Below are 18135 nucleotides of genomic sequence, written 5' to 3'. Positions count from 1 at the left end.
CCGGCCTCTCCATTGGTTGGTTGAGTGTCCCCCAGTATGGTGGCCACCCTTTCCCAGAGTGTCGAATAAAGAGGGGAAGTGGTGGTCTTCTCCTCCCACACACCAAGGCAGGAGTGAAGACTGTTCCTAGCCCCCTTCCCAATCTTGACCTTTAAGTCTGGGTCCTTTCAGAATAGTGACTTCAGAGGCAGTGCAGCTGTTGACTCAACTTTTAGCATTCTAGATGGTTCTAAGGTACAGTCTTGGAAATGAGTCCCCAAAGCAAAAGCTGATAGTACTGAATTCATAGTACTATTGCCAATAACTGGCCCAAAGTGGGTGTCCTCTTTGGGTCAAAGGAGAATGAAAATGGGAAAATGTACCACATATAAGCTGATAATCTGAAATTTATATCTCTAACATAGAACATTTCCCTGAGCTCCAGACTTGGCTGTTTTACTGCCTACTTGATATTTTTACTTGGATTATTATTATTATTATTATTTTTATTTTTGAGACGGAGTCTCGCTCGGTCGCCCAGGCTGGAGTGCAGTGGCGTGATCTCAGCTTACTGCAAGCTCCGCCTCCCGGGTTCGTGCCATTCTCCTGCCTCAGCCTCCTGAGTAGCTGGGACAACAGGTGCCTGCCACGATGCACGGCTAATTTTTTGTATTTTTAGTAGAGACGGGGTTTCACCGTGTTAGCCAGGATGGTCTTGATCTCCTGACCTCGTGATCCGCCTGCCTTGGCCTCCCAATACTTGGATATTAAGTAAGTATCTTTTTTTTTTTTTTTTTTTTTTTTGGGGGGGGGATAGAATCTTACTCTGTCGCCCAGGCTGGAGTGCAATGGCATGATCTCGGCTTACTGCAACCTCTACCTCCCGGGTTCAAGCGATTCTCTTGCCTCACCCTCCCAAGTAGCTGGGATTACAGGCACCCTACCATTATGCCTGGCTAATTTTTGTATTTTTGTAGAGACAAGGTTTCACCATGTTGGCCAGGCTGGTCTCAAACTCCTGACCTTAGGTGATCTGCCCACCTCGGCCTCCCAAAGTGCTGGGATTACAGGCGTGAGCCACCGCACCTAGCCATATGTTAAATAAGTATCTTAAACTTACCATGTTCTAGACCTTGACCTTCTGGTTTTTACCACCACTGTTTCTCTGTCTTTTAACAGAACAAACTAAGATTAAGCAAACAAAAAACACTCTTATTCTTTTGCAATCTTCCTCATCTTAGTTAACTGTCAACTCCGTTCTAACAGTTACTCAGGCCAAAACCTTGGCGTGATCCTTGACTCCTTTTCTTCTCACAGTCCACATTCAATCCATTAGCAAATATGTTAACTCAACCTCCAAAATATACCTGGAACCTCAGCATTTCTCGTTATTTCCACTGTTACTGCCCCCATGGAAACCAGCCTCTCCCTTGCCTGGGTTACTCTAATAGCCTCCTGCTTGGTCTTGCTTCCACTGCTGTCTCTGCAGTTCTTGTTCACATAGTAGCCACGGGGAGCCTGTTAAAACACACCCATCATTTTATACCTGCACATAGTATTCACCAGTGGCTTCCCGGCTGACTCACTATAACTGCCAAAGTCATTATGGTGGCCTACAAAGTCCTGTCTAATCTGGGTCCCCAGTCTCTCTAATTTCTTTTATCTCCTGCTCTCTTCTCCTTGCTTACTATGTTCCAGTCAAATCCTCTTTGCTGTTCCTTGTACATAACAAGCACAATCCTACCTCAAGACCTTTGCATTTCCCTCGACCTAGAGTGTTCTTCCTACAGATACGTGTGACGTACTCCCTTCTTTTCTTTTTTGCTGGGAGACCAGAGTTTTATTACTATTCAAATCAGTCTCCCCTAGCATTCAGGGAGCGGAGTTTCTAAGGATAACTTGGTGGGTCAGGGGAAGCCAGTGAGCCAGGAGTGCTGATTGGTTAGAGATGAAATCATAGGGAGTTGGAGCTGTCTTCTTGTGCTCAGTCAGTTCCTGGGTGGGGGTCACAAGATCAGATGAGCCTGTTTATTGATCTGGGTGGGGCCAGCTGATCCATCAAATGCAAGGTCTGCAAAATATCTCAAGCACTGATCTTAGGAGCAGTTTAGGGAGGGTCAGAATCTTGTAGCCTCCAGCTGCATGACTCCTAAACCATAATTTCTAATCTTGTGGCTAATGTTAGTCCTACAAAGGCAATCTAGTCCCCAGACAAGAAGGGGGTCTGTTTTGGGAAAGGGTTGTTACCATCTTTGTTTAAACTATAAGTTTCTCCCAAAGTTAGTTCAGCCTGCGCCCAGGAGTGAACAAGGACAGCTTGGAGGTTAGAAGTAAGATGGAGCAGTTAAGTTCGATCTCTTTCACTGTCTCAGTCATAATTTTGCAAAGACGGTTTCAGTCCCTCCCTTTGGGTTTTATAACACCTTAATCTTAAGGTGTAGGCTCTGAAGATGGGAAAAGGCCGTCGATCACTCTGGCTTCTTCCTGCTGATAGGGGACGTAGTGGGAATGGGAGTGAACCCCAAGGTGAGAAGAGTGGAACTGCTTTGTTACTGTCTGAGTGTACTCATGCAGGCCTGGCTAGGATTCCAAGGCTTGTGTGGGAAAAACATTACTACTCTCATCTATAGTTTTACTACAGTGTTTAAGTGAACAGCCTACTATAAGGTAAATAACGAGTCCTAGGATGAGGAGTACAATTCCCAATTTTAAAAGCAAAGATTTGAAAGCATTAGTTTGGGGCCTTCCAACCCACAAAGAATTTAGAATTTCATCTAAACTGCAGAAAAAAACCTCAAGAACAGCTAACAACAGTATACTATAGTTTTTCTTTTGAAGCATAATTTTTCTCTCTCCAGTCCCCATTTTTATTAAAAACAAATCATGATAGAACTGATTTATTTATAAAATAAACTTATTCTTACTGTACTTGGCCTGATTATTTGCATAAAGTGCAGCAAGAATAGTTATTTTTCACTTAGGCTTTTTAAATTGGCTTTGACAACTCTGTTCCGTGAAGAATCTCAGATAAGACTTTCAAAAAGTCGAGCCCAGCCATGGGTTTGTACCCTCAAATACTTACGAGTTGGGCAAATTCCTCTCCTCTTGAGGTTCCAAGATAACTTGGGGTTCCTGGCCTGTTAGAAAGTGACATTCTTAGCCAGGTGCAGTGGCTCATGCCTGTAAACCCAGCACTTTGGGAGGCCGAGGCGGGTGGATCACTTCAGGTCAGTAGTTTGAGACCAGCCTGGCCAACATGGTAAAACCCCATCTCTACTAAAAATACAAAAATTAGCCAGGTGTGGTGGCAGATGCCTATAATCCCAGCTACTTGGGAGGCCAAGGCAGAAGAATCACTTGAACCCGGAAGGCGGAGGTTGCAGTGAACCAAGATCACACCACTGCATTCCAGCCTGGGCAACAGAGAGAGACTCCGTTTCAAAAAAAGAAAAAAGTGACATTCTTTACTTACCACAGGTCAGGAAACTTGTATATACTCCCTTACTTTCCTCACGACCATGCTAAAGTTCATCTCATCACAAAAGCCTTACCCAACCAGTCTGACATATCTGGTGTGTAGTGGGTGCTCAGCAGGTGTTTGCCAGATGAATGAAGCATGGCTGGCTGGAGCAGCACATGGTAATGCTTCGGACATGCTGGGTCCTGTGTGGCTATGGAGCCTGCTCCTTGGAGTGCTTGGAATTTATTGACTGAAGTAAGCTCTGAGAAAGGGTGACCGGGTTGAACAGTCAGCCTAAGAAGTGACTGAGTAGTTGTGGGAAAAGTCTGGTTTTGTGGGAATGAGATAGAGCCAGGTTGACCACTTCCTTCTGTAGTAAGAAACTTGGCCTGGAAATAAAAAAAGATACTTCCTTTGAAACGTACTATCTAGAAAACACTTCACACTGAGTGTTACTCAGCAGGCCTCAGTTTGGCAGGGACTGGTTACAGAGACAGCTTGGGGCCTTGCCCAGTGCATACCCATCCAGGTGTCTCTGGAGGATGAGTCTAAAACCAGTTTGTGCCTGGGAAGCACATCCTGTGACTAGTAGGGCTTTGCATTGTTTTTAAGCCAAGAAAAGCCGAGCCAGTCAAAGGTGGAACATGAGATTAGCCCCAGTGCAATTGTACAGGCTTCTACAGTCTCAAGATGAATGTTTCGACATCCTGTTCATCTATGCAGGAACACTGGGAGGTAGACAAGGACACGAGGTGTCTCCATTTGATAATGGCTATAGCAGCAAAGCCCAGAATAACGAAAGAACCAACAAAACTGGAATTGGGACCAAGGCATATCGATTATCTTTCCTATCTTGGATAACAGAGTGACATCCAGCCTGCTTTGAGTTTTATTGTTCTCAGATTACTGTAACCCAGCCAGGTGTAGTGGCTCACGCCTGTAATCCCAACACTTTGGGAGGTCGATGCGGGCAGATCATCTGAGGTTAGGAGTTCGAGACCAGCCTGACCAACATGGTGAAACCCCATCTCTCCTAAAAATACAAAATTAGCCGGGCGTGATGGCTCACGCCTGTAATCCCAACACTTTGGGAGGCCAAGGCGGGCAGATCACCTGAGGTCAAGAGTTCAAGACCAACCTGACCAACATGATGAAACCCCATCTCTCCTAAAAACACAAAATTAGCTGGGCATGGTGGCGCATGCCTATAATCCCAGCGACTCAGGAGGCTGAGGCAGGAGAATTGCTTGAAACCGGGAGGTGGAGGTTACAGTGAGCCAAGATCACACCATTGCACTCCAGCCTGGGCGACAAGAGCGAAACTCTGTCTCCAAAAAAATTACTGTAACTGGTGAAGCATTGGCGGGTAATATAGTTAAGATAAAGCTAAATCCAAAGAATTAGCCTTTATCTCAGGCTTCTTTGATCCTTGAAACTTAATTTTTAGGCTACAGTTGCTGTTTATTTCTTCCTAAGTGATCCCTATAAATAGAGAAGACCAACGGCCTCTAGCATGTCTTGAAATTCCTTCTATATTGGGTTCAGTCTAGGAAATTGTTGCAAATCAGGTGTCCAAGGCAGATTCTTAAGTTGTTAATAAAAGGTCTTAGGGCCAGGTGCAGATGCAAACACCTGTAATCCCAGCACTTTGGGAGGCCAAGGTGAGAGGATCACTTGAGGTCAGGAGTTCAGGACCAGCCTGGGCAATATAGTAAAACCCCGTCTGTACAAGAAATTTAAAAATTAACCAGGTGTGGTGGCATGTGCCTGTAGTTCTAGCTACTTGGGAGCTGAGGATCACTTAAGCCCAGGAGCTTGAGGCTACAGTGAGCAGTGATCATGCCACTATGCTGCAGCCTGGATGATAGAATAAGACCCCATCTCAATCAGTCATTCAATTAAAGAAAAAAATCTCTTGGGACACTGGTTGAATTTCCTCTTCATTCCTTTCTTCCTCCTTGTGAAGACCAGTTTCTGGATTCCCTCTTTCCTGGGAGAGCCTTGGTCATTGTTATTCATTGAGTAGCTTCTCCAAGCATTCATTGTTTTTACATACCTTGTAATAGGACTTGATTATAGTTGTTTTATCTCAGAATCTCATTTCCTTAAGGGAATGTGTGATATTTGACAGGATGCATAATTGTTGTTCATGCAGGTATTTTAAGAAAAAACTTGGGCTGATAGAAGAGATAATAGCATTTGTTTGCATTTTCTTTAAAGGTGGGCTTAATTGAGGGCAGTTGGACCTGCATCCTTTTCCAGTAGGTTGGAGAATCACCTACATTAGTAGAGCCTGGTATCTGCCTGGGCATCTTTAGCGGGTGGGAGGTAGAGGATGGGGTTGGTCCCTTTACCCTATTCTGACCTGAAATGCTCTTCATCAAAGCTGAGTATGAAAGTAAGCATAAAGACTGACTACATTACAAGCAGGGCTCTGAGCCAGAAGGTGGGGCCTTTGTATCCTGTTTGGAGTAGGCTTCCATGGTAACTGCGTCTAACGCTTTCTCACAGCCGCTCCTGACATCACTGGCCATAAACGGAGTGAGAACAAGAATGAAGGGCAGGATGCCACGATGTATTGCAAGTCAGTTGGCTACCCCCACCCCGACTGGATATGGCGCAAGAAGGAGAACGGGATGCCCATGGTGAGTAGGAGGCAGGCCCGGGTCTGTGGTTGCTGGAGTTTTCCCTGCAGAGGTCCAGACATGTGGGTCAGTTACTGTAGTAGCTGTATCCTCGGATGTGTGCATGGCGAGGGTCACCCTTTCTAGAGTCATGAACGGTTTACAGCATGAATCAAGAGGTCATTGACAGTCTCTTCCAGCACAAAAATCCCTATACATGATTTGTTAAAGCTGTCCATCTGGTAAGAGATTAGATTGCTCGCTGTATTAGTCCGTTCTCACATTGCTGTAAAGAACTTCCAGAGACTGGGTAATTCATAAAGAAAAAAGGTTTAATTGGCTCATGATTCCACAGGCTTTACAGGAAGCATTGTCGGGGAGGCCTCAGGAAACACAGGAAAGATGATCTTTTCTGTTTTAGACAACATAGTGACATCTGGCCTGCTTTGAGTTTTATTGCTTTCAGATTACTGTAACTGAAGGTGAGGCATTGACAGGTAATATAGTTAAGATAAAGCTAAATCCAAAGAATTAGCCTCTCCCTCAGGCTTCTTTGATCCTTGAAACTTACCTATTTTTTAGACTGCAGTTGCTGTTTATTTCTTCCTAAGTGATCCCTGTAAGTAGAGAAACTTAGAATCATGGTGGAAGGTGAAGGGGAAGCAGGCAGGTCCTAGGTGGCTGGAGAGGAGGAAGAGAGTGAAGGAGGGAGGTGCTACACACTTTTAAACAACCGGCTCTCATGAGAATTCACTGTCAGGAGAACAGCAAGGGGGATATCCGCCCCCATGATGCTGTCACCTCCCACGAGGCCCCTTCTCCAACACTGGGGATTATAATTCAACATGAAATTTGGGTGGAGACAAAATCCAAACCATATCACTTGCCTTCAGGATAGGACACTGAAAGAACTGAGCCTAATTCTCGTCCATTTATCCTGAAGAAAATACTGTTCTTGAAGTGGTCGTAGAGAACCTGCCTTGTTTTTTTGGTCGGAAACAAGGTACTGAGGGCAATTGCCAGTATATTCCTGCAACACAGAACATACTGATAAGGAATGGGGGCAACCTGAGGAGGCCCAAGGTACTGAGGGCAATTACCAGTACATTCCTGCAACACAGAACATACTGATAAGGAATGGGGGCAACCTGAGGAGGCCCAAGGGCAGCCTTGGCAGCCTTAGACATTGGGAACCTGACGGTATTTGCCCCAGAAAAGGTCAAAGAGAACATCTTTTCCGATCAGTGGGATGATTCATGATGGTGTTTGGGGAGTCAGAGCTTTAGACCCTCACTTTCTCTCTCATTACGATTGTTGACCCATTACCTTTTCTGTCAGAGAGGGTGTCAAGCATTCCTCTGATCCCATGGATCCTCTTTGATTATCAGTCTTCAGAATCCAAAAGGACCTTAAAGATCATTAATCCAGCTTCTTTGGAAGGGTTCCATAGTAGCCAAGATAAATTAGTGGCAAAACCAAGAGTTGTATCTAGTTTTTTGTAAATTTCAAGTCCATTATTCTTCCCACTTCATGACATCTTGATAATAAAATGTTGAGTTGTGATAATGACTCCAACATCAGCGATGATTTCAGAGACCCGTTAACAAGGAGCAGGATGAGGATTGGAGAGGTGAAGATGCTGAGTTGAGTCTTTTTTACAAGACACTGAACTTCCTAAGGCACTGGAGAGGAAATGTCCATTTCTCTCTGCTGGTCACTGGGAAGGAGTGCCCTTGAGCTTTTGCCAAAGCAGGTTGGAATTAACTCAGTATGTGTTTTAATCTGAAAGATGAAGCTTGAGGCATCACAGACTAGCTGTTTTAAAAGCTATGAGTTCTCCGTTTCAGATGTACCTGCACTCACATGCTGACAAGATTGTATGCCATATCTAGAATCATTTCCAGGATAATATTCCCCTTTTCCTCTCCTATTTCTGATTGTGCCTTAGTTGTTGCAGGGTAAAGACACATGAGTCTGTTTTTTTCCCTGCTGGGATCTCATGAGCTGAGTGCAGTGAGCCATCCTGCTGAGTCCCGACCTCTGCCTGTGCACTCTTGCACCTCTGCCTTCGCACCCATGCGAATCCCTGCCTGCACTGCTCCTCCCTGTTTGATCAGCTGTCCTCCTCCACAGTCTAGTGCAAATGTTAGCTCATCTGTGAAGCTTTCCCTGACTCTTTCCAGCTGTGGCCACTCACTGTGCCCTACAGCACTCTATACACATGCTCTGTTGGAGCTTCTTAACACATTCCTGTAATCAGTCATCCCTTTTTGGATGTCTGGTTCCCTTTTGAGGCCAAGCTCCTTATTCATTTTTAGATCTGTCTTCTCCCTATCTCACCTTCTCCCTCCCACCTACTCTTAGTAGGATATAAAGCATGCAGCATATTTTAGTAAATATTTGTTCTATTTTATTTGTTTGTTTTGTTTTGTGTTAAGACAGGGTCTTGATTTGTCTACCAGGCTGGAGTGCAGCAACCTCCTGGGCTCATGTGATCCTCCTGCCTCAGCCTTCCGTGTAGCTGGGACCACAGGTGTACACCACTATGCTCAGCTAATGTTGTTTTTGATTTTTGTAGAGATGGGGTCTCAGTTTGTTGCCAAGGCCAGTCTTGAACTCCTGGGCTCAAGCGATCCTCCCACCTTAGCTTCCTAAAGTGCTGAGATTACAGGCATGAGCCTCTGTGCCCAGCCATAAATATTTGTTGATTGATTGAATAACCTTTCCTCTAACCCTGTAGTCCTTAAGTGAAAGGAAAGTTATGAATTTCCCCCAGTCTGACTAGGAGTGAGTTCTTAGCATTGTTTGTGGAGGAAGTTTAAGGAGACTTCCTCAGAACTCACCAAGCGTGAAGTCAGTGTGCTGACTCTGAGGTCATCAGAGAGGCCTGAGGTCCTGGAGGCATGCCTGACTGTAGGGGTTGCACCCCTCCTGCCGCCGTCCTCTTTCTGCTGTGGTTTCTTACCTGGTGTTTGAGGCAGCATTTACTAGGTTGTTGGACTTTTCTGAGTCTCCAGGCAGTAGGACCTGCACTCATCTCGTGGAAGTCGGGGAATTCTGGAGGACCGATGGTAAGGGAGGCTTGCCTGGCTTTGTCAGAAGTGTGTTGATTTGTTGTTGTTGATACTGAAGGGAAATCATTAATGAAATCCTCTTAGACACTGCTTCCTTGTTCTGGCTGGTGCCTGAAAAGAACGGAGAGCAGTGTCACCCTCTCTTGAACATTAGCTCAATTACTCACTCTCACCTTTGTGTATTCTCACTTTTTTGCAGGACATTGTTAATACCTCTGGCCGCTTCTTCATCATCAACAAGGAAAATTACACCGAGTTGAACATCGTGAACCTGCAGATCACAGAAGACCCTGGCGAGTATGAATGTAATGCCACCAACGCCATTGGCTCCGCCTCTGTTGTCACTGTCCTCAGGGTGCGGAGCCACCTGGCCCCACTCTGGCCTTTCTTGGGAATTCTGGCTGAAATTATCATCCTTGTGGTGATCATTGTTGTGTATGAGAAGAGGAAGAGGCCAGATGAGGTTCCTGACGGTAAGAGCATCCCTACAAAATAGCTGTACTGCTGGGGTTGGTTCCTTCGGGTGGTTTCCAAGTACCCAAAGAGGACTATAGGGATGTTGGGATTCAATCCCTAAAGGAAAGAAGGAAAATTCTTATACCAGTTCCTAACCCCCTACCCGTAAGAGTTTTTTATTTTTATTTTTTATTTTTATTTTATTTTATTTTTTGCATTAGCCATCTAGAGCTGTCCTTAGCTCTCTCCCTCTGTTTGGGTGTTTTCCAAACCCTAGTCCCATCTGCCTTTCAGGCCCCATGTGGTGAATGGGCAGCTGTCAGTCTCTTTGTTCAGCTCTGTCCTCCTTCAATACAGATCATCAGGCAGATTGAGCTTGAGGAGAATCCAAGTCAAGCCTAGAAGCCACCCCAAGATGGCAGGCCACCTGGCCTTTCAGGCAGATTTAAGGTATCTAACTGGTTGTCACATGGTTGCCTGGTGTAGCCCCTGTAGGTAACTGCCCCAGCCCAGTCAGACTGTTCTCAGAAAAGCCATTGGAACGAGCCAGCCTTTGGTTCCTTGGTTGGTCCCTTTGATAGGTTTCCAAGGCTCTCTGCTGGGTGGCTTTCCATCTGTGTCTCACAGACAAAGGAGAGTCTGATGTATCCACCCACCTAGTGTAAGACAGAGATAGCGAAGGCGGAACAAATGGAGTCCACGCCCCGAGGCTGTGCCCTCAAGCTGGCCTAGGGTCAGAGAAGGGAGGAGATGGTAGCAGTAGAACCACAGCACACCACTGAGCACCGGAAAGAGCAAGAGCTGAAGTCTTAGGTTATTGGATATGCCTAGAGTCAGAAAAGCCTTGGGAAATTTTTGGTGATCGATTTTTCCTGTGAAGGGGGAAGCTGCTGATGGAGACTTGTATCTGCAGTACTTCAGGTTCCCAGCTGGCTCCCCATCCCCACCCTATAACATGACCAGCGTACAGAAATTAATTGGCCGACTGTTACCACCACTAGTCTGTCCCTGGCTAGACTAGACGGATGTGCCCCTGGGCTCAGTGGTAGCCGACCCGGGGTGATGGTGGGGTTGCCAGCCACAGTCCAGCTGTTCTGGGGCCTGTGTTTGTGCACCTGTGGTGCTGTATCCTGCCCCACAGAGCTGGCTGTCCAGTGGAGAATACAAAGTGACGTCTGGTGCTCCCTCAGAAAGAGTGTGGCCCCAGAGGCATGCCAGTGGCTTTAGACTCTCTGGGAGGACATGTTTGAGAGCAACAGCCCCTTCCCCATCTTTTCCTTTCTTCTCAGCAGTTCTAAATCTCTCTGCCTGCAGTAAGTTGAGTGGCTGGTGAGGAGGTTTGTTGATGACACTGACAATATCTGGTGACGCCCTCCAGATGTGCACTCAGCAGTGAGCTGGGCAGAGGCGTGGGAGGGACATTGGCTGGGAGCAGACAGCCTCTGCAAATGAATCTCTAGTTTCCTGCAACATGGGAGTGTCCCCAGGAGTTTTACTTTCCTACTTTATGAAGTGAACCTGCTTTCTTTGGGATTTCATGTACTCCTAATGCTTTTTCTCTCCAGGTTATTTCTCTTTCCTGCTACATATTAGGACTCCCAAGGCAACAGTGCACCTTTATTTAGACCTGGGAGTAAAGGGAAAGAGTTGGCTTTCGTGTGTTTCCAGCTTTGGCTCTGTGGGATCAGTTATGCCTCATTCCTGAAAAGGGCCTTTTTATCCCCCCAGAATGCTTTTGCTTTGCCAATACCACCTTCCTCAGCCTGCCTTTTGGAAAGGTTGAGAAGCTAAAAAGTCAGGTAAGAGAAGGCAGAGATGGGCTTCAGAACCTGATTTTTAAATTTTAAGGCAAGGCTGGCTGCCACTGATGAGTGATGCAGCAGCCTAGCGTGTTCCCAGCAGAGGTCTAGTCTTTGCCCTAAGAAGTCACCACGCTTATGAGGTTGCTATCGCAGTGCATGTGGCAGGTTAGATTTGAGAAATGGTTAGGATTGTTCTGTTGGACAAGTGCAGACACCTGCCCAGGGAAGCAGCTCTCTTTTTGTAAGAGTTTCTTGGTTACTGAATTCAAATGGGGGACCAGTTTGTTATAGGAGACATCTGTGGCCAGCAAATCTGAACAGCTTCCTGGAGGGAAAGTACCTCTTTTAAACTAAGTTATTATAGACAGTGAACGAATCCTACCCTTAAAAGAGATGACGGCAGGGTAAGTGCAAAGTAAAACCTCCTTGCTCTAGTCTCTTGGGAGAGTATTGTAATGAAAGCAGCGTTTACTTCGTTGTTGTTGCATTGGGGTGAAAAATCTGAGATGCTGGAATGATCGCAATGTTTGCCTTCTCTCCTTCCCTTCCTGACAGCCAGTGTGGGCCAGGCTCCACTCTCCATCTTCACACCTTGCCCTTGCTCCAGTATTTCCATTCTGTTTTTCTCCTCCGTCTCTTTCTCTCTTTCTCTCAAACTCCTCCCTGCTTCCACCCCTGCCCGCTTTTCTTCTTTCCTGGAAGTAATCATTAAACAAAAGAAAAAGTTGAAATGTTCTTTGGTGAGTTTTCCTTCTTCTCTGCCTTTTCCTTCTTTAGCCGGTTCCCCTCAACCCCTGTGCACTCCATAGGAAGGACAAACTTACCTGTCTGCTTTCTTCCCGTGTGCTCCTCCCCAAATTTTCATATAGATATATACATACACTTCTTTTTGGAATAAACGAAGAGGTACATTATATTTGACACAAACTTGGGAGTGTTAGAGGTGATAAGTGTTTACCTATCAGATAACCATCTGTGGCTCTGTGTTGGATTTTTTTTATACCATTAGGAAAATGGGAATTTTTTAATAGGCCTGGCATACTTCTGCTTTGCCAAGTAACACTTTATTATCAAGATACACCCATGGCTCATTTCAGACTCACTGAACTTTTTTTATATGAATGCAGTCTTCATATTTTGGGCAGTCTGTGAGTTCTTGGTAACTCATCCCCTTACTACAAAAGCACCAAGTGAACAATACAAAAGTATAAAAGCACAAATTTAAACTTACATAGTTTAGTTTAAGTATGTTTCACTAGAAAATCAAATATTAATTTAGATTTCTCACATTGAAAATGCTTAGGATTGAGGTTTAGCTGCTTCCTTTAAAAAAAAAAAAAAAAAGCCCCATGTCTTTTTTCTTCACCTACTGGAGTATTCTCAGACCATTTCCTACATGAAAGCTCCCACCTGCATTCCTTTAGTCCCCTGTATGGTCTCTTTGAGGATCAGTGCCCACTAGGTTGTCTTGTAGGTGGACTAATCTACAGATCACCTTTACCTTCAGTATTTTCAGGAACAAGTGAATGATGGAGTCAAATAAGAGCTTTGTTTTGTTCACTTTACTCACCACTTGACTGTATTCCCTGAAAACGTTAAATGATAATTCTCTAAAAAGACCAGGTCAAGCTAGCAGCCTCTAGCCTTCCATCCATGTCACAGCTGGGCACCTGCTTGGGTGCACCTTCTGTGCTGGTGTCCTGCCGACTGCAATCCAGGAGCAGTCAGTGTGTGCTCTTAAGTCTCCCCTCCCCAGGCCCTGGAGGAATGGGGAGTGAACCCACTTAGTTGCTGAGGACTTCAGTTCTTCTGGATATTTTAGTGACCTCACAGACAGCAAATTAAAACAGGAGCTGATTTAAGAAAAGAAGTGCTGGCACCAAAAAAGAACTTTCTGTTTTTACATTGGGATAATTTTTATAAGCAAGTCAAAGGGACTCTCTTTAAGTTACTGACGGAGAAGATATTTGAGGTTTTTTGGGGGGCCATTTTTAGTGGCTCTGTTATATCCAAGCTCTTTTAGACGCTTTAGAATGAAAAGCTGTTCTAATGTTCCAAAATCTATTAGTTGGCCAAAACATTTGGTAGCATATGAAGCTTTATACAGGTTAGGGATATTGGAAAAGAAATGTGACTTTTAAAACGATACCTAAAACATGCATTCAATGTCTGGTCTGTTAACTAGGGGCCATCTGGGTCAGTAACAAGTTACCTCATGGAGAAAATGCAATAGGACCAAACAAGGAAGGAAATAGGAAGTAACTCAGTCTCTCTTGGGTTTAATGCTAACCTGCTAAGGTCAGGCAAAATTTAAGTGGATTTAGAAACCATAAAACCTTCTAGTGAGATGACTGCAGTGACAAAGGACCTTTGACCAGAGAGTCAACTCTTCATTATTCAGACTTTAAAGCCATCTTTTTGGAGGTGATATTGTATTAGGCAATCCGTTATTTACTAGACATTGCAGAGCACCCCTTCTAGATGATGAGGCGGCTATAGGGGGAGTGAGGGCTGTGGTCCATTCGGTTGGGAAGATGGAACACGCAGATAAATCAGTGTGTGCTACAGCTCCACCGGTAACTTCACTCTCATAAGGTGGATTCCAGAAGCATCTTGTTTCCATTCTCCCCCCAGTCCTCTTCGTCTCATCTAGCCAGTGGCTGTAATACTGAGGTGGAGAGAACAGTCATTGTTTAAGCTGGCTATCTTTTGGCCTGAGGGTTTGGGGTATGTTGATATTTGTCGGTTACTATGACTTCTTTTTTTTCCCCCCTCAATTGCATCAAACCCTTAAAACATGGTGGTAAGTGAGCGATATGCATGCTTTTGGAGTTTGTTTAATCTCCGCTTCAGTCTATACGATGCACAGTTCATAATGTTAACACTTTTCTTCAAGTTTACTTCATTCACTTTCACAACTAATTTGGATTTCAGTTTGCTGTTTAATCCTCATTTACTTTGGTTTCTGTATCTTTTTTCTGTAATTCTGTTCTTTCCCTCTCCCCTGACTTCCCTGTTAGGGGTCAAGTCATTTTTTTGTCTGACCTGTAGGGGAGAGTGGTGCTGCAGATAGTGATTCAGTCCAGGAGAGTGGGGAGACATGAGGCTGTTTTGTCAGTGTGAAAGTGGATTTGGGGAGACAGATGAAGAGGGCTCCTGGGATTTTGCCCCCTTGTGAATCTCAGCTGTTCCCACTTGCAGGCATGGCAGCTACGCCGGAGGCACTGTCGCTAAAACACCTCCATGCAACCCTTTGCATGTTACCAGCTTGTTGGGCTGGAAAGTGACATTACTAATCAGACACCAGGGAATACCCACACTCCAAAAGGAAAAACAGCCTGTGGTGTGAGGTGCTTGGGTTGGTGCCTACAGTGTCATGCTTTGAAAAGATTAGCCTGGCTATTGCGATTCTCCCTCCCCTGCTTTTTATTTTAAATTTGGGAGTAGATTGGTGTATTCTTGATTCGGCTATCTTGCATTAGAATTTTGTATTTTCGAGTGCACAGCCAGAGCACTAAAAATATTCCAAGTTTGCTCCTGTGTCTTTTCATTTAAATCCCCAAAGTGCTTAGTTCCTAGCATGTAGCTGAGCTGGCTTGGCTGGGATGCTGAGCATTAGGATGTTGTGAGGGGAGAATTTAGGCTGGGCTTGTGTGTCTTAGTACCTGGTATGTCTTTGTATCTCTCCACTGCATACACAGCACACAGATGTCTTGGGTGTCCTTAAGTCTTAGTTTGTTCTCTGTACCCGTTTGATAGTGTATACTGTTGTTAGTAGTGGACTCCTGTGGACACTAGTGTGTCGCTAGCCTATTGTTTTGGCTGATGAGTCATTGGTTTGTGGTTAGTTCTTTTTTTTTGAAATCCTTTTTTGCTCCAGTCACTGTGTGTGCTGGCGGTGGCTTTGCCTCTCCGTTGCCTCGAAGGAACAGGTGGAGCAATGTCTCCCTCTGACAGACATTACTCCCGACGTGTGCTCCTGCAGATGCCTACACTGAGACTGTAATCTCCATAACTGCTTCATGTGCACCAAGCCCCCTTGTGGAATCCTGCTGAGAGTTTTTCTAGAAGCCTTCAGTGAAATCAAACTGTTCTGAATCGTTTAGTCTACCTGACTTTTGTATAATAAAAACTAAGAGCACTTACTTGTTCCCTTCCCTTGTGGGTCTTTTTAAAACATTCTCTTTCTGTGAATGTATATCTCAGCTTAAAGGGGATCAAGTTGCACTTAGTTGAAACACGAAAGACTTATAAATCAGAATCATAAAGTATCAATTTAAGAAGGCTTAAACTCATAATGTCAGCTTTTTGATTTTAAAAAAGTTATCTCATGGCTCCCCTGGGTTTGGCTTCTGGTTTTGGCCAGGGCACAGGAGTGAGCCTGTCTTTCTGAAGTCTTTTCTAGAGGGATGTCACCACTGTTCAGCTTTCCTTGGTGTGTCACAGAACATCCTCTGGTATACATACACTTGTTGCTGGCATAGCCCAGCATGGCTGACCCAATTTAGGTTGAACTATTGTGGTTGCCTCTTCTCAATCTCATTCTCCAGACTAAAGACTCTTCTAAAGATTACAAAACAGCAAGAAAAACAGAGTGCCCTTTGGGGAAGTGAGGATGTGTGGCTAAATGTACAGATTGTACACATCCATTCACATTGCAGGATTGAGCCAAAACTGCATGCATTCACCACAAGAAAACAAACAGCAGGATTTTACAACTGAAATGTTGGTTTGTCTTCTCATCTATTTAAGAGTGAACCACTGGAACTTGGGGACAAGATGAGTATAACAATGTTGCAGCCTATCTGTCCGCTACAGTTGCAGTTTTTCATGACAAGCATTCAAAGTGTTAACTAAAACCATTGAAACAACATACCTGCCATTTAAACTTGAATCTAGAAATAATAACTCCATGAGTGTTTTGCACCTCCAGATGGAATGGCCTTTAATAAATGCTGTGAGTAGCCATGATTGCCACTTGCAGTTTGCTGTTCTATTAATCCTTACGCAGAATCTAACAGTTTTCTCCTTTCTTCTCTTATCTCTCATGGATTTTTAAAAAACTGAACACCATGTAGATGATGAACCAGCTGGACCAATGTAAGTACTTCATTGGACATTGATTCAACAGTATCTGATTGAATTATGTTGTGTTTGCAGTTTAATCAAATGGAGTAGCTAAGATTGGAGGGGAAGACAGTGAGTAGAAATGAAGGTTGCAGTGTAGATTTCTTAGCTTGACACAGATCTGACTAAAAACCACTTGATTCTCAGGCTAGGTTATACAGTCTTATTTTCAGTGGCCATACAAAGTGGAATACCATGCAAAAAACTTTTTTTTCAAATTTTGCGTATTCAATATACTTAAAATGTGGGGGAAATGGCCAGTATATCTGAGGCTTCCGGTTTTGTCAATGTTAAAACATTTCTGATCCCAGGCATTTCAGATGAGGAATACTCAACCTGTAGCTACTTGAGGAATGTTTTTTTATGCACTCACATTGTGCCACAAAATTTCTCACTACACCAGGGATGATAGTAAAAGGGTCCCTGTATTTCCATGTGTTATACTTTCAAAAGTTGTTACTGACCGAGTTTAACTCATGTAATGCAATCTGAGGCTGAACTGTAGCCTGGATAAACTCTCTAGCCCCATTAACAATTGCTCGTATCCAAGAGAGGGTACTGCAGCTATGGAATCAATCTAAGGTCGGCAGAATCTCCTAGAGTTGGACTAAAGAGTGAGAAGCAGACAAACAGCACCCAAATTTGTTAAGTACCAGAGGGCCCAGCACTGCCAGCTTACGATTATCTTTTATCAAGAAGGGACAGTGGTGGTGTGTTCAGTGGAGAAAAGTTTTACATATTCTCACTTGTATTGTAATTATAGTTCAGGAATCAAAGGGAAAGTACTTGTCTGCCTTGGTGGTCAAACGGAGGATAAAATGAGGTATATACAGGTTGAGTCTACCTACTACCAAAATCCATAATCTGAAATGCTCCAAAATCTGAAGTTTTTTGTGTGTGCTCACGAGGCTCAAAGGAAATGCTCATTGGAGCATTTTGAATTTTGGATTTTCGGATTAGGGATGCTGAACTGGTAAGTATAATGCAGATATTCCAAAATCTAAAAAAATTCAAAATCTGAAACATTTCTGATCCCAAGCATTTCAGATGAGGGATACTTAACCTGTAGCTACTTAAGGAATGTTTTTTTATGCACTCATATTGTGCCACAAAATTTCTCACTACACCAGGGATGGCAGTAAGTGAAAGAGTCCCTGTATGTCCATGTGTTATACTTTCAAAAGTTATTGACTGAGTTTAACTCATGTAATGCAATTTTTCCTCCAAAGGAAAACCAACTCTACCAACAATCACAAAGATAAAAACTTGCGCCAGAGAAACACAAATTAAGTACTGCTTACAATGTAAGTATGGCCTTCTGTAGCAGTCTTAAAAATTATATTCAAATGAATGTTCCTCTATTGACCTTGTTACAAATTCTTCAGTAATTGGTGTTATGTTGTAAGATATTTTAGTTCATTTCAGAGCAGCTGATACTGATGAAGCCAGTTCTGTCTGCCCAGTTTAGGTACTGGAAAGGAACATTTTTCAGCTGTGTTGTTTTTTGTTGTTGTTTGGATTTTTTAAGATGGAGTCTCACTCTATTGCCCAGGCTGGAGTGCAGTGGCGTGATCTTGGCTCACTGCAACCTCCGCCTCCAGGGTTCAAGCAAG

General features: G+C 44.2%; 1 protein-coding gene across 5 annotated transcripts in view; it reads left to right on the top strand.

The window, feature by feature from the left end:
- NPTN (neuroplastin) overlaps positions 1-18135 on the top strand; it is a 74031-nt gene that overhangs the window by 54331 nt on the left and 1565 nt on the right. For 2 of the 5 annotated variants that reach the window (XM_012507464.2, XM_012507465.2), the window contains 4 exons: positions 5951-6084; positions 9337-9610; positions 16486-16495; positions 17752-17826. In XM_012507464.2, coding sequence (XP_012362918.1) covers positions 5951-6084; positions 9337-9610; positions 16486-16495; positions 17752-17812 — 479 coding nt within the window. In that variant the 3' untranslated portion in view covers positions 17813-17826. Of the gene's footprint in view, positions 1-5950; positions 6085-9336; positions 9611-9950; positions 14199-16147; positions 16496-17751; positions 17827-18135 lie in introns of all 5 variants that reach the window. The other 3 variants (XM_003267188.4, XM_003267187.4, XR_004030555.1) reach the window with 2 other exon arrangements.

The sequence above is a fragment of the Nomascus leucogenys genome, chromosome 6, assembly GCF_006542625.1.
Source record: "Nomascus leucogenys isolate Asia chromosome 6, Asia_NLE_v1, whole genome shotgun sequence".
Taxonomy (NCBI): domain Eukaryota; kingdom Metazoa; phylum Chordata; class Mammalia; order Primates; family Hylobatidae; genus Nomascus; species Nomascus leucogenys.
Note: the sequence above shows the minus strand (reverse complement) of the source record. Positions and strands in the feature narration are given on the sequence as shown.